At 37.5% G+C, this 17,846-nt stretch overlaps 1 protein-coding gene across 3 annotated transcripts in view; it reads right to left on the bottom strand.

Moving 5' to 3' along the window:
* Positions 1-17,846, bottom strand: part of LOC129780156 (putative leucine-rich repeat-containing protein DDB_G0290503) — a 306,359-nt gene that overhangs the window by 272,673 nt on the left and 15,840 nt on the right. For all 3 annotated transcript variants that reach the window (XR_008743845.1, XR_008743846.1, XM_055788138.1), the window contains exon 3: positions 17,558-17,816. Coding sequence is in view for 1 of the 3 variants with exons in the window: in XM_055788138.1 (XP_055644113.1) it covers positions 17,558-17,816 (259 nt within the window). In the remaining 2 variants the exon portion in view is untranslated. The remainder of the gene's footprint in view (positions 1-17,557; positions 17,817-17,846) is intronic.

Below are 17,846 nucleotides of genomic sequence, written 5' to 3'. Positions count from 1 at the left end.
CTGATCATTCAACAAGAGCTAAAGGTTGTACCGCTCATGACAACTCTACACGAACTGATGATTGCGCCGGCTAGTGACCATTCTATCCTGGATTCCTCGAGTCGAGAAAGACGCACCACGCTAGATATGAGGTACAGACTAGGTTGCTGATTAATGGTCAGCTGCATCCCAATAGGAAGTATCCCGTGTCGGGCACACGTACAGAGCATTGGAGACAGCAACATCCCAATTACGAAAACACTTGTAATACTAACCTCGAGACAACCGCGAGTAATCGGTTACATATTACTAACATAGATAATAAGAAAAATTGTATTGAACTCCCGGCCCCGTGAGGCTAACGCCATATGAGCCTTTATAAAAATATATATTTTGGAAAAAAAAAATAAAAAAAATGATAAAGTTAACCCTTTCGTTAAGAGCGTCGTCTATAGACGACATCCACGCGACGTCCTGTGTGTACGAGCGTCGTCTTTAGGTTGATGTCACATTAGGCGGATTCGCCGCCGCGGATATTGCGACGGTTTTTTTTGCTCGATATGAATTCGCTTCCAAAACCGTCCCGCTCTGTGTGACATGGCTAATTCACAATACACTGTAGATCCTCCGCTGCGGTTTTACTCACGGAATCCGCGGCGGCGAATCCGCCTAATGTGACATCAGCTTTAGACGACATGAAATTCATACTGCTCTTCGATCAAACCAGCGCGATGTGCATACTTTTCAGCGCAGTACTCCGTACAGGGGTAGCACTTCGACGGAGCACACTGCCGTAATGAAAGGGTTAAACAAAGAGGGGAGATAGCGGGAGGAAAATATTTGCGCTAGGGTATTAATAATGAATCTCTGCTGAGGCAAATATTTAGTCTTTTCGTTGGTGTCTTTGACATTGCATCAATGCATTGAACCGACGCTATGGCGAAGCAGGCTTTGAGGTTGTGTGCCAAAACATTATTTGGAGAATACCAAGGATCTTGAATGTCGTGCTGAAATGTTATAAGTAGATTGGTGTCAGGTGCCAGGCGTAAAACTGCTTTCAACTAGAATTGCATTTGCGCTAAACTTGATCATAATAAAGTAATGCTACTCTTTTCAAGGTTGTTGAGATTAACAGAAAGAGATTATTTAGTTTAATTGGTCACCATGAAAATGAATGTCGTTCTGGGATTTTGTATGTGATTTGGTTCCGCTCGCCAGTAGCAAAATTTTCTCCACTATCTGCGTTTATATTGAGCATGAGAAAGTAAAGCAACTTTTTTCGAGGCCAGTAATATTAACGAAAGCGTTTCTTTTGAGAATAGCGCAAAATGATAAGAAGTGTTTATATTTCTAGTAGCTTTGATCCACCAATGTATGGCTCTGTATGCATGCTGTGGCAAACGCTTGTTTGGCGCTTGATTTACGTTGTACGAACGATGCCTGGAGGTGCGATTCCATTGAGGCACAATAAATAATAGGTAGCATGATATTTGATACTTGCAAATATTGTCATTGTTGTTGTTTCCATACGGTGCCAAAGTTATATTGATGTATTTATAAGATGTGGAATAATCGTACTGGTGAAACAAGTATATAATTGACTGTAGCCGAGTCTCTGTCAATTGCGAAAAAGGCCTCCAGAATAGCGTTCGAGGTAAATTTTCAATGCATTGACATGAAACAAATTGCGACATACGATAGGGCTAGTGTATTGTTCTGCGAGGGCGAGAATGAATCATCAATAAATTATCGACAATTGTGTATGTGTATAATACCAAATTTATTGAAGCAAACCTTTTGGAAACGAAAACATGTTGTTGTTCGGAAATATAATTTCTGCAGGCTTGAGAGATGAAATCTAAAACTATAATTTCAAATAGTTTTTTCTATCCCAATTATTTATTTAAGGCTCATTAGCATTTTAGCTGTAACAGAGCCGAATTTTAATCGTGTACATGTCACATGGTTATCATATCTATAATTAGCACATTACACAGTTGCCATTCACCAGTATTTCTTCTATACCATTACATATGGTACACTCACACAGTAGCCATTTAGGCGTAAGAGTATTCTTTCTGTTCTTCCATTATCCAGTTGGACCACCGGACAGCGGAGACAGTTGATTGATCATTGCTGAGTTATTTATAGAACAGCAGCCCGATGTGTCTTGCAGAGCAGAGCAGTTGTATGGATGAATCCGATCTTATTTCGACCGTGGATCGATCTCCATCGCTGATGATTGTTGCGTGGACGTAGCTATTCTGTAACAACACAAAGATGGTCAATGAGGGCCCTGAGTTTTGAACTCACGATCGATCGCTTACTAAGCGAACGAAAGACTGCTAGAGCACTTTTTAAATATGATGGATGGAATACCGTCTGGACCAGGGTTCAATGAATTTTTGATTTAAGATATACAGTTTGAAAAAAAACATTCATTATATTTTTAATAGGATTAATTTCAAGAAAAAATGTAAACCTTCAACGTTAAGGTGAATTTTAAGTGGCTATTATATGTACAGTGGGTTAAAGTCGTGATTTTTGAAGATGGATTTTCACAAGGAATTATTGCGAAATTAAGAAAGATAGTCAAAGGACGAATTGTAGAGCTGTTCAAGAGCTTTAATTTAATTGATAGAAACAATCAAGTTCAATGTGAATTTTTAGGATAAAATAATGACACATTAAAAATTACTAACTTTTAAGTTTTCTCTTACAAAAATGTTATTTAAATACACTAATTTAGATGTTTCACTACGACATCTTGTACTAAATTTTCGCATCTTTCAAATGGAAGCAACATAATCGACTACCGTAGCGTACTTTTTAATGTGGAGTCAGTTTGAGGCAACAGAGTCCGAAACAAACAAAAAAGTTCTATAACTCTGTCATTGTTGAAAATCGAACATATGCGTAAAAGGGCTTTTTTCCATCAAATATGACATTCTGTCGCTTCCTGAGAGATCCTGGATAAATTTAATTTGTTCTTGTGAGAATGGTTTTTCCCAACTTTAAGGGGATGAATCAAAAATCAAATTCTTCTTTTATATTCAAAAAACAAAAATATATTGCATAAAAAATGAATAACTTTTTTTAACACGATTATATACATTATTTGATTATATACAGTGAAAATAAATTGGAACCTGTATATAATCGAGTCAGCCCTGTACTTCCAAACATTCACGCGTTCTTACTAAGCGCACGTTCATGGGTCCAATCGCAGAACTGTTCATTAATTGATCTTCTAATTAACTCTTTACAACTTCCTTTCACTATAAATTTCCTAGTACTTCTAACAAAACTCATTGTCATTATGTACGATATTATTTTGGGGGTCATTTTTATGTATCAAAACCGCGATTTAAGAGCGGCAGCAGAGGTCGACAAACGGCGCCGAAACTCGTTTCAATCGTTTCAATAAAAAGATGTAAATCCTGAAGATAGAGGATTTACATCTTTTTATTGAAACGATTGAAACGAGTTTCGGCGCCGTTTGTCGACCTCTGCTGCCGCTCTTAAATCGCGGTTTTGATACATAAAAATGACCCCCAAAATACTTAGTAGTTTTTTACTTTTTTTGACGTAGGACTACGTCTTTCATTTCTATACCGGGGTGTAAAATCAAAGTTTCGAAAACGAAAGCGTTACGCCGGACACCGAGATTTTGGGCGTTAATAGCTCTTAAACAACTGAGCGAAATGGTATGATACACACTTCATTCGAAAGATAAAATGTCTACGCGTTATATACTTGTTTCTTTTTCATCCAAAAACTTGTTTCAATAGCCTTAAAATTGCTTTCAAAACAGGCTATTGAAATCACCAATCGGTATATAAGCGAGCGCCGCTCGTAAACCCACTCAGTTATAATTGAACAGCGATTGGAGCATGTTGTGGCTGTTGTGGTGAAGCTCTTCGTTTATCATGAAAGCGCGGATGAACGGTGTCATAAAGAGCCTGTTTGTGCACCTTAGGCCAGAAGAGAATCCATCAGGAGGAGAATGATGCCACAAACGGTTCCCCGGGAAGAGATCGGAGCAGCTGCCACACACACACATACACGCGCGGAACTCTTCGTTTGGGTGCCATTCAGCATCGAGAAAATTCCGGAAAGATTCAATCGTTGCTGAAAAATAATCTGCCAGTTCCCCTGGGAACTGAAAAATACATTCATGCGAAAAAGTTTATTTTAATGTATTCTAATCATGTAACACAGCGACCAAATACATTTGGTTTTGTGATTTTTCAATCAAGTGCAATCAACAAGTGGTTATCAAGTTAGCATTAACCACTGGTGGTGGACTTCGAGAAAAATCGAGAAGAATCCGGAAAGACGTTACTGCAAAATAATCTGCCAGTTCCCCTTGGAATTGAAAATTACATTCAAGCGTAAGAGTTTATTTGACCGTTTTCTATCCATGTTATACTGCGACCAAATACAATTGGTTTTGTGATTTTTCAATCAAGTGCTATTAACAGGTGGTTATCGAGTTAGCATTAACCACTGGTTGGCTTCGACTATCGAGGAAAATCTGGAAAGAACTAATCGTTGCTGAAAAATACTCTGCCAGTTCCCCTGGGAATTGAAAAATACATTGATGCGAAAAAGTTTATTCTAATGTTTTCTATCCATACAACACTGCAACCAAATACATTTGGTTTTGTGATTTTACAATCAATCGCAATTAACAGGAAAGCTTCTGAAAATTATTCTTCCCCATCAGTAGAAAATTTTCGTATCCAATATTGTATGCGCGCGCAACGGAAAATTTTTCGCATCGTGAAAATTATATAATTTTCAATCGATTATTGCTCAGTTGCCGAAAGTTTCAAACTCAGAGAGTTCATTCCCTTCTTTGCCTTTCAAATTGCCATCGTAAACCACACCTTCTCTTGATTCAATCACGCACAAAAAGCATACTTAAGCGATATTCTGGTGGTGAAACGCATTCATTTTTCGTGAAGATATCAACAAGACAACATCGTAATTGAACGAGGTGAACGTGCTGAACGAGCTGGACGGCGAGGGATCGTGGCATTCGTTACCTAGCCTGATCTGACCTGAAAGACATGCAGTTTGTTTGGAACTGTGAGGGAGGGCAGAAAAGCCGAGCCATCAGAAGGAGAAGAGAAGGTGACCAAGAGAGTATCAGCAAAGATATTATCGTTGCTGAAAAATAATTGCCAGTTCCCCTGGGAATTGAAAAATACATTCATGCGAAAGAGTTTTTTTTATGTTATCTAACATATAACGCAGCGACCAAATACTTTTGGTTTTGTGATTTTTCAATCAAATGCAATCAGCAGGGAAGCTTCTGAACATTATTCTTCCCCATCAGTAGGATATGTTCGTTTCCAATATTGGATGCGCGCGCAACGGAAAATGTTTCACATCGCGATAAACATACTTCTCAATCGATTATTGCTCAGTCGCCGAAAGTTTCAAACTCAGAGAGTTCATTCGCCTCTATTTTGCCTTCCAAATTGCCATCGTAAACCACACCTTCTTTCGATTCAGTCACGGACAAAAAGCATACTTAAGCGATATTCTGGTGGTGAAACGCACCATTCTTTGTGTGGACACGGACTGGAAAACATCGTTGCTGGACGAGCTGGACGGCGAGGGATCGGGTGCCTTTCTCAAGGCAATGAGGGTGGAGATGTAATGCAGGAGTTAGAGTAGAGTTCCAAGGGCCTTTCTCAAGGCTAGAGACGAATGAACTGAAATATCTAAAGTCTCTATAATACAAAACCATTCTATCCATGAAACGCATTCATTTTTCGTGAGGACATCGACAAGACAACATCGTTACTGAACGAGTTGAACGAGCTGGACGAGCTGGATGGTGAGGGATCAAGGGATTCATTATCTGGCCTGACCTAACCTGAAACGCATTCAGTTTGTTTGGGACTGTGACGGAGCGCAGAAAAGCCGATCCATCAGAAGAAGAGAAGACGACCGAGAGTATACCAGCATCGAAAATTGGTTCCGCATGAGACATCGGAGCAACCGCCACACACATACACGCGCGCCACTCTTTACGTTTGCTGGTTATCGAGAAGAATTCGGAAAGAAGTGATCGTTGCTGCAAAATAATCTGCCAGTTCCCCTTGGAATTGAAAATTACGTTCAAGCGAAAGAGTCTATTTTAACGTTTTCTGTCCATATAATACTGCGACCAAATACATTTGGTTTTGTGATTTTTCAATCGAGTGCAATTAACAGGTGGTTATCGAGTTAGCATTACCCACTGGTGGTGGACTTCGTGGAGAATCCGGTAAGATACCGCTGCTGCAAAATAATTTGCCAGTTCCCCTTGGCATTGAAAATAACATGCAAGCGAAAGAGTTTATTTTAATGTTTTCTAACCATATAACACTGCGACCAAATACATTTTGTTCTGTGATTGTTCAATCAAGTGTAGTTAGCAGGGAAGCTTCTGAAGATTATTCTTCCCCATCAGTAGGATATTTTCGTACCCAATATTGGATGTATAAGACCTTGTACCTCCAACGTAACACTCTCGTTTTCGAAGTTCCCCAAATATTCATTTATTCATTCGTTCAGAATGGATTCAGATTCAACAACACTAAATCAACGATAGTCCTACGTCACCATTGTGGTTATACCATAGATATAACCCACTCCCTGTTTTTATCTCAAACGAGCCCTATTTAATTCCCCTTTTGGTTGCGATAATGTCCACCCCGGTACACCGAATCCTCCCGAGTTCGGAAGCGGACCCTGTTATAAACTAAAGACGTGAGCTAAGCCAATTCACGTTTCTTCGTAGATTAGAGTAAATTATTATTGTTTCTAGAAGTGCAATCAATTGATTTGTGCAATAAAGGGCTAATAGATTTATCGGATAGCAGGATTTGAAGCAATGATTTATTAAATAATATGTTAATGACTGCGGATATGCTCCGAATAAAAACCAAAATTAGTCACAAATAGACTTGACCATCGAATAGGAAAAATTGTAATATTGACCAACCTTCACCGTGTGCACAATGTTCCAAGACCTAGTAAAGCTCTCAAGCAGCTTCCACTTAACTAGGCGTGGTATTGCTTCCTCATGTTTTTGCGCATCCAAAGGCTTTTCGGCTGCATTTGTCTAATTAATGTTTTCGTATCACTTACGCTTTCTTTAAGTTGAAAATTACTAAAAATAGTTTTTCAATTAGCGAAATACCCAACATGAAGAACAGTCTGATCGATTCGTCATTTGGCGAGGAATTCCCCAACGTTTTAACTTTTTTCTATGTTTTCTATGCGATTCCGCCCCAAAGAAATGGTTTGTGTCTCTACTTCTTGCGTACAATACTGTGATGCAGCTTCCCTCTGCTACACTTCGAAGACATGTCGCTGCTGCAATTGCTGCTGCAGGGAGCATATATTTGAAAAAATGTATGCTTTAAAATTGATAAATCGTGATTCATTTTTGAACGTGTCCTTTGTATGTTTAATTGATCTTCACCCCATTCACTCCATTGCACAGGCCGCTCTCTGGTGCAATATCTGGATTTAACCTCGCGACCTACAATAATATCGAACGCAGTGGCTGAGTGTTCATTCTGCAACAATCAACACATCGTTTATCACGCTTTTTACGACCAACCGAGGACGGATCGTGACCTTGATCATCTCCTGTCAACTGGCAAAATCCGATTCCGATTAATGTTGAACTGCTAGCGATTGGGCCTTCCATTGAGGAGGGCGATGATAAATATTTTTATCTTTTCATTAACCGACCCGTTGGCCGCTTGCGTAATTTATCCCAGCATGCAAATGCGCAAAACTTTTTTTTTGCCATGTTTCTGCAGACCACAGATTCGTCAAGGTGCGGTTGTTATTACCATAAAGGAAGACTCTGTGATGGTTCCAAATAAGGCACAACCTTTCGCCCCGTTGTGCGAGGGGGAGTGCTTATATGGATGTTACTTAAATTAATTTAAAAGTTATGTACAAGCTGACACGGATGGTGAATTTAAACTGCGTGAAATACTCGCAAATAGTATCCGGTAGAAGGGTGATCGTGCACAGGAGGGTCAGATCGCGACAGGAATCATTTCGAAACTTCACACAGCCATCGATGCGCAGTAAATTGTTTTGATTTAGCCAGACACCTCTATATTACGGCAGCATATCGAGACGATCGACATTGCTGATAATAAATAAAGATGTTGTTCTGAGATTATGCAAGAGGTAAGTTTTTCGCATCAGTGAAAGCACGCGCTGACAGTGTCGCTTCAATGAATACCGCTCCTTTTCAGCTGTCAATCTTAATTTATCGCGACATCGGGCGCTGCTTCAATGTCGATTCTCACTAGGATATGTTAACCGGTGCTTCTCAGTATTCAATTTCATTCTCGTCATGATGCCACCTAGAAGAAGGACTTAGCAGTGACATGTTGTGACAGATTGTCACCGTGACATTTTTGTTGACAAAGATGACAGATTTTTTATCACGTAATAACGTGAGTCAAATAAGAAAAAATGCCACTTTTTCATGAAATAATTTCAGCATCAATATCGATTTTTACGATTCTGATTTCGGAATCAAAATTTCTCTGAGATTTGTTCAGCATGCTATACATTGCGATTTCTAGATCCTTAAGTTTCGTGGTACCGTCAATTTACTTCGGTTCCATATACAATCAAACAAGGAATAATTATCCTTATGCAACGTTTTACCTGCTTATTCCTTCAGACGCACTTCCAAGAAATTATTAAGAAGGTCCAACCTCCTTATTTAATGTGATTGAGTTCGCAATCAGAACTGTTACCATAAGCTCCTCCAGCTCCTCCACGTTACCAACCCCTTACCTCACAGAAAAAAATAGAAAAACGAATAGAATCTCCTAGTTAATCATCAAAACACCAATGATTCCTACATCATAGCTTGAGTACTTCAAGAACACTTCGTTTCCGTATCATACAATCAATATTATAGCCACCATTTTAAAACTCGCAACACAGAATGCGAAAACAATCCCGTAGACTCGGCTCCGACACGGAACAGAACTTCTCGACTGAGCGCTGTACAAATCGAATGAAGGTTTTATAGGACCGGATGATATCGGCTACCTCATGCTGATAAATGTGACCTGTTACGCGAGAAAGTTTTGTTGGGATTTTATAACCAGGTCTGGGTCATTGGAGACATCTTCTGGGAAGGTAGTTTTGATTGTTTCACTGTTCTTGATTACTCAATTAGAATCCAAATAAAATAAGTAAAAAAAAACTTTTTAAGTTTAACAGTTGGATTGTGATTTAACATAGTAATAATTCAGATAATATACTAAAAGCTAAAAAAACAATTAGGCTAGTAGCAATTAGTAGTTATCACACCCCTTCGTTCATTAATCTAGGGCATTGATGAGACCACAAAAAAATCGTGGGACACGTCGGATTTCTATAACCACAGTTAATAGTTTCATCATATGCCTCACGATTTTATTTTAGTCTCATCAATGCCCTAGATTAATGAAGGAATGGGTGTGATAACTGCTAACTGCTTCTTGCCTAGTCAGTTTTTTAGCTTCTAGTACATTATCTGTATTATCATTATTATGTTTAATCACAATGGAACTGTTTAACTTGAAAAGTTTTTTTATACTTTTTTTTATTTTCTAGTTTTTAGTACATCATACATTAGTACACTAGTCAAACCCATTCATTTGATACACATATCTCAATCAACACTTTTCTATGAGATGATAAGAAATCTGCCATTCTGCTGCGGCGGCCAAGTTAGATTCTTCAAGATCATGGAATACGCAGTTTTATAATAACAGCAGAGATAAACGTGCGTGTCTCCAAATTTCTGATCAATCGGTCAATAGGAAGGGAGTCAAATTTCTATTGATATGGACAACCCTGCAGACATACAATGCTGGCAATAATAAAGAATACACTGTTCAAAATTTTTCCTCTTTGATAATTAATCGTTTGTTTTACATAAGTAAGATATCAGTTATCACCACAAATATTGATTTTGGATTGCAGTTCATGATTTTTACATTGGTTGAGCCAGATTTGACCATATATGTTAACAAATGCATAAAGTTGTCGGACGTTCATTTTGAATGTGGCACAAAAAAATACAGGTCAACAATATTCGTATTCAGCTGGAGATGGCGCGACCTTACTGATATCAATGACATTTATGTACGCTTTCGGTGTTTGTGTTCCATCATCCTCTGAAGTCAGATTGAGATTGTTGATTCTGAATACGGTTTCGCGAGTTTTTTCTTTCTGATCACTAAAATCGAAATTTCTATGCAGAAACTAATAGTTAAGGACCGCCAAGATGGCGTATCCTTTCGGAACATAACGGACAAGCACAAAGTAAGCAGTAGTGTGATTCAGAAGCTTTGGAGGAAGTGCGAAGAACCTGGTACCGTTTGCGATCGGGTAGGACGTGGACGCGTTTGGCAAACATTATCCATTTCACAATTATTCGATTGTATATATCAAGAAAAATAAAATGTTATCCATTGTGATAGATGCGTAGAAATATTTCCTATCAATTGATGCAAACATCTTTGCGATGTATTAAGAAATGCTCGAGTTATAAGCGTTCGAAATCCTTCATTTTTTTCCTACTTGTTCAGTGCCTATGTTTTCATTTTACTCCCTATATCTACCGGTTAGACGTAGTCCTATGTCAAAATGGATAAAAGCACGATGACCAACAAAACTCTACTGTTTGACGATGTTTCAACGACGCGGGAACAAATTGAACAACACATTTCCTGCCAAATATGGTTGAAAGCATGCTCCGACGTCTGCAGGCAGTTATCTGTGCCAAAGGAAGACGCATGAAATACTAGTGACTGGCTTTTTCAAATACACAAACCAAACTGTAACAAAACTTTTTGAGATGACATTCAATTATGATACTGGAAAAATAAAATCTCGATAACTGCTTTGAATTCGTCTTCCTTTTGATTAAATTTTTAGAACTAACAGAATGTATTCTTATATGTTGCCAGTACTGTACAAACATCAATACAAATCTAAGTGGTTCGGACTCAATCCACTTCATTTTCAAGCCAATTCATGCATGTTTTCAAGCGATTTCTTGCAATAAATACTCAGACCACCAGAGATGTCAGATTTACAAATATGTTTGTAAAAACACTTTTTATTTTTGTTGCAGACTTTTTGGATATAACAATATTTCACAGGTTTTTGAAAAACGAGAGGCTCTATTCATCACATCATAGATGTGGCCCGACAGACTTTCTGGTTGACCCATCTGGTGTGTATGAAGTTTGGAACTCATACACATAAGTACTTTTGCCCTGACATCATTGCAGACGAAAGAGAGGATACGATTATTCACAATTAATGAAAAGTTGCATTCTCTGCAGGTAGGGAAAAATCTTGAACGAAAATTGTCTCTGATAATTATTTTCTGTTCTGGATAAGATTTTTTTGCTGAAATGCACGGAGATTTCTAGAAAAATAGTTAAATGAGGGTCAGGACTATGTCTTCTATGTTCTATGTTCTTCTATGTAACATCGAATAAAAATTTTCATTCTAATTTCAACAACTTACATTTGCTTTCGGGTATGCTTATGACGAAATATGGGTTACTGTTCGATATTGTTACCACAGACATGGTTCATGGCCGTGTGGTGATCTAAAACTTGTATAGCCTTGCATGGCGGATGGAAAATATACACTGCATTTTCTTATAAATTTCACCAACGACAAGACCGCAAACCTTGGTGGATGTTCAATATATCAACGAAGAAATACTGATTTTTATAAAAATTAACAACGCAGACAAAAATAAACATTTAAACACACTTACAACACATAAGTTATTTTCTATTTTACAACTAACATATTCACTAGGATTAATTTTTATGGCAGAACAACGTTTTCCGGGTATATATACAGCCATTCCATGCAAAACCGATATAGTGATTCTCAGATTTTCGTCGAAAGTGGTAATTTTGTTCTTTATCGCAAAAAATTAGACCCGTATTTTTTACTTTTTCATTAGGGTGCCCATTTCCATTTTAGGGTGGTCCGAAAAATCAATTTTTTCCACTTTTTCCTAAAAATTACAAATGAAAATTCATAACTTTTGAATCACTGAACCGATTTAGATGATCGACATATCAAATTGAAACTAATGACCCTTTTATTAAAAAATATTAAACTTGCGAAAAAATTAATTTTAATTTAGTAATTATTGATTGTAGCCATTTTTTATTTTTTATATGACTTTGGACTAGAGGGCGCTTTATTTTTTTAATATTTTTTTTTCTTGAAAGCTGAGGATTTTTTACATAACATATCTCGATATTATGTCAACAAAGAATAAACTTTCTCCGTACAATTACCGGCACCTGGTGGGGAGCCCATCCCGAAGATCTTATAATGTTGTATCGAACAACTATTCTCTCAGTGATGGAATATGGCAGTTTCTGTTTTCAATCAGCTGCCAAAACACACCTCATTAAACTCGAGCGAATTCAGTATCTTTGTCTCCGTATCGCGTTGGGATGTATGCCCTCAACGCATACCATGAGTCTCGAGGTTTTGGCAGGCCTACTCCCACTAAAAGATCGCTTCAATTTATTATCTCTTCGGTTCCTCATCCGGTGTAAGGTTATGAACCCATTGGTGATCGGAAATTTTGAGCAGCTGATCGAGCTAAATTTTCAGTCTGGATTCATGAGCTCATATCATGAATTCGTCTCCATGCAGGTTAATCCTTCTTCGTATATTCCCAACCGTGTTTGTTTTCCTGACTACATCAATTCCTCTGTGCATTTTGATATGTCCATGAAGCAGGATATCCATGGAACATCAGACTATCTTCGATCGAGGATCGTTCCAACGATCTTCGATGCAAAGTATGGGGATATCAATTGTGATAATATGTACTTTACTGATGGGTCCTCTATGAATGAGTCCACAGGATTTGGAGTGTTCAACGAATTTTTTAGCACCTGACACAGTCTTCAGAATCCTTGCTCAGTGTATATTGCTGAATTGGCAGCGATACACTGGGCGCTGGACAGCGTCGCCTCACGACCTGTTGAACACTATTACATTGTAACGGATAGTCTTAGCTCTGTCGAAGCTATCCGTTCAGTGAGGCCGGAAAAGCACTCGCCGTACTTCCTTGAGAGAATACGAGAAATTTTGAGTGCTTTATCCAGACGCTGTTATGTCATTACCTTTGTCTGGGTCCCTTCACATTGCTCAATTCCGGGTAATGAGAGGGCTGACTCATTAGCAAAGGTAGGTGCAATTGAAGGCGATATTTATCAGCGTCAAATCGCCTTCAATGAATTTTATTCGTTAGTCCGCAAAAATACCATAGTTAACTGGCAACGCAAATGGAACGAAGATGAATTGGGCCGGTGGCTCCACTCGATTATCCCTAAGGTTAGCCTCAAACCATGGTTCAAAAGTCGGGACTTTATTCGCACCTTCTCCCGACTCCAATCACTGTTCGTTAGATGCGCTACTCTTTCGTATTAATCTTGCCGACAACAATCTTTGTGTTTGTGGCCAAGATTACCACGACATCGAGCACGTTGTTTGGTCGTGCGAGCTGTATCTTGTCGCCAGATCGAATTTAGTAGTCACCCTTCGGGCCCGAGGAAGGCAGCCCATGATGCCGGTGAGAGGCGTGTTGGCTCGGTTAGACCTTGATTACATGTCCCAAATATATGTATTCCTTAAAGCTATCGATCTTCGTGTGTGATTGTCCTTACACCCTTAGTTTTTCCTTTTCCTTTTCCTTTGTGAGAGATCGGATCCCTTCTTAAGAATAAGATGAAATGTAAATACATATTAGATATAAGATAGGTTTAAGAATTGAGTGTGATGAGTGTGATTGAGAGTGTGAGTGTGATCATTGTCAATATATCCTCATATCCCCTCCTTTTCCTGAAGAAAATATATCACCCTTCTAAACTCGAGTCGACCGCGAGTAATCGGTTTCCTATATTATTAACATTAGAATTAAGGAAAAATGTTTATATACTAGTAACAATACAGTAAGGAATTCGGCTCCTTTAAACCTATGTAACTGAGCCTGTAAAAATAAACGATTTAAATAAAAAAAAACATCTCGATATTAGAGATGCTATTTTTTCGTTTTTAAGATATGATTTTTCAAAGTTAACCGGTGGTTCGAAAAATCATTTTTCCTCCTTTGTCCAAAAATGACTTTTTGCAAAAAGTGATTACATATGAACTACTGAACCGATTTAGATGATCGATATATTAAATTGAAGCCAATAAGCAAACTTTGAAAAAATCTCACACTTGCGGGTAGATTGAATTCTAGTCGCATATGTCTAGTTTAGTCACATAGGAATATTGATCGAAGACTTAAAACATGTTAGATTCACAAAATTATAACTTGAAAACGATAATTAGAACATTTTTGATATTGAGATATGTTATGTAAGTAATCCTCCATAAAAAATATTTAAAAAATATAGCGCCCTCTACCTTTAACCGAGAAAACTATGAAAACCTAACTCAATCAATAATTACAAAAAAACATCTAATTTTTCGCAAAAGTAATATTTTTCTAAAGAAAAATAACTCGTAAGCTTCAATTTGATATGTCGATGATATGAATCGGTCCAATAGTTCAAAAGTAAGGAATTTTTGTAGTAGGAAAAATAGGGAAAATAAAAATACGGGTGTAATGTTTTGCGATAAAAAACAAAATTACCACTTTTGACGGAAAACTGAGAACCACTATATCGGTTTGGCATGGAATGGCTGTATATAATACAAAATACAATCTTACGTGCATCGCGATGTACAAAGTATTAATGAATGTGAAAATTAACCTTAAAAGACATTTCTATAGATCTGCACACTTTTACAGACTTTTCCAAATATTTAACAGACATTCACATGTTTTTACAGACTTTTTTTAAAAATCATCTGGCATCTCTCCGTTCCACTTTTTATTTTTCAAATCGCAGGAGTAAACATTTACGTGACTCTGACTTCGTTTGTTTTTATTTCGTTCGGAAAAATTTTATATCAAAGAAAGGGGACATTAAAAGTGAAAGGCTGAGATTCTCTTTCAGAGATGCAATGGTCAATCAAACAATTGACGGAAAAAATGTAGTTCGTTCATTTTATAATTATAATTATTTTTGCCCTTGATAACAATACCCTTTTTATAGTGTTGATTATCATAAGAAAAATAGCACTCCTGATCGTTGGATCTCTTTTGACATTTCAATTGGATCTTTTTTGACAGCCGTTTTGATTCAGTTCGCACTACCTAGATACAAACAGGTCAACCTGAATAAAACCGTACAAAAAAGCAATCGGCTATTTTATGACTGCGGTCATAAATTTTTCATGGATTGCCATGGAATGGAATTGCTCATGATCTACTGTCCTAATCTAAGTCCTTTTATTTGATACCCATCTTAGTGGGGTTTTGAGTGAATTTGTAGTCCGCCATTATGTAGCCATTATTCTAATTTCTATTAACATTTGCTTTAAAAAAATGGAATAATTTCGTTTGGCGATAAAAAAAACTACATACGATTTATTTCTGTTTTTTTTTTGAGATTTTGTGGATTTACAAAGTTTGTTGCCAACCAACTCAGTAGCAAAACCAATTAACCTTATCAACCAGCTTCCATTTGATACCTGGAACGTTCCTGTGGTACCTTTCCATACAGAGATATTTTTGTACGAATGAACCTTTCACTGACCTTTCGTTTTTGATGACGAGTAATTTAATAAACAATTATCGCATTGCAAACCGAGATGTGGTTTTGAAAAGTCCAATCCTGTACAAGTCTGTACAAGTTTAATTTGTGGCTTTGACAAAAAAAAATCGGTCGATTTTAAAAAAGTGCTAAAAACAAGATTTTTGTAGCGTTTTGGAAAATCTCCTGTTATTTTGCAAAATTTGTGTAAATCATTATTGAAATAGTAGGTACATGTATGAAATAAGCTGGGCTTATTTATCTAGAGTCGCAATTAAAATTTTCAAATACGTATAAAAACGTAGTGAGAAACACATCGTTACGCATAAACGCATAAAGAGGCTGAGTTTTGGTTGAGGTGGCACAATTTTCCAGAGTCAAAACCACAAAAGCCTCAACATGTGATAAGGTATATCAGCTTTAGAAAAGTTAACCTTGTAAGTTGTCATCCAGTGGAGGCCCATTTTGCCCCCAAATAACAAAGCAATCTCGAAAGCGAAGTAATCGCTAAAATCAAACAAAATATCTGTTAATCTCTTCTAGAATACTGAATAAACAGTCGTTCAAACTGAGGGTTTCGAAGATATCAGGTCGGATGAAATAAATTTCAGGATAAATTCCCTAACTAATGCGCGCAAAATTACGTCCTAATGGCTACCGTTAGAGAAATTTCTGTTTTATATTATCAACATTTGACAGTTTCATGTATAACAGGATGTCTTAACACATTGCGGACCGCTCACGAGATTTCTCGTGTTTCGCGTTCCGTCTGTACGGATGCATCACGAAATAACCAGTGTTTTCTACACTTGAAGGTTAAATTCTTGGTTTCCCAAGAATCTAACAAGGCCTACCGATGCCTCGCCTTCGTCTCATCCACATCGAAGGAAACGATCTCATTCGTGGAATCCGAACAAATGAAGCGTTCAAGTTTGCCCCAAAACGTGCGGTCCCTAATGTGTTAATGGAGGACTCCGGTCTGGAAAGTCGAAAAAATCAATTTTTTTTGTTGCATTTTTGGGAAGCTTATGCCCTTAAAAATGTTGTTCTGAAAGGATTTTTCGATATTTGATTTCGTTAGAAAGTAACAGCCAAACGTATGAAATCACCTGGAGAAATATAGTATTGCTATACGAATTTTTAAACGTGTTTTTCTCGAAACCATGTTTTTTTCAACTGGTGGTATCGATATCTCAGGATCTACTCGACCGATTTGGATGAATTTTTTTATCAGCATGTGGAAACGGATTATTTAAAGCGTTACATAGCCGTTTTTTGATACCTCATTTTTTCCGATTTTTCATGAAAAATAACTCATTTTCAACAAAAACGACCACCATTTGGAAATTTTTCGAATTTTCAAAAACCCCTATGTAACGCATTAGATATTTTCCTAAAGTTTCCTAAAGATTTTCAGACAGCATCTACGCATCCAGCTGTCAACAGAGTAATAATCATTATTCGTGTACTCAAAAAAATGGGAAATACATCCTCAAATATACCTTAAATAAAAACCAAAATACTCGACACCTCACATTAATCCTAACATCCGAAAAAAAATCACGAAAATTCATTATTTTTCGACCTTCCAGACAGGGGTCCTCCCTTAAATAGCTTCATATGTTCTAAGAATAGGATAATCAAGAAGTATCAACTGGTTTTGAGTTAAATTATCGAATTTTTTTTTTATTTTATCGGCCCTGTTAATTTGAAATTATAAATTTCGAAATTCAGAAATCATTCTCCTTTCCTCATATCCATATCCTCATAATCATTTCATCGCAGCGAAAAAGTTACATCTTGCATAAAACGTAGCACACAAATTCAGCACGCTACTCACTTGTATCTTCTCCTCCAAGAACTTATTTGTCTCACGTAACGCGGAAAGCTCCTGATTGAGTTTGAGAATTTCCAGATTCAGCTGATGCGACGAATTTTGGCCACTCTGCTGCTCATCAGCAACGGTGGTTCGGTGCGGCCTTTTAGCGGCCGGCATGTTCGCTGGTGCAGCAGTCGCATTACGCTTCTGATGTGAGAGAGCCTCTTGCAGTTTTTTGCATTCCGTCTTGGACTTCCGCAAATCGGAGTCGTTCTGGGCTCTACGGAAATAGAGAAAAAAAAACAGATTA

This window comes from Toxorhynchites rutilus, chromosome 3 (assembly GCF_029784135.1).
Source record: "Toxorhynchites rutilus septentrionalis strain SRP chromosome 3, ASM2978413v1, whole genome shotgun sequence".
Lineage (NCBI taxonomy): Eukaryota > Metazoa > Arthropoda > Insecta > Diptera > Culicidae > Toxorhynchites > Toxorhynchites rutilus.
Note: the sequence above shows the minus strand (reverse complement) of the source record. Positions and strands in the feature narration are given on the sequence as shown.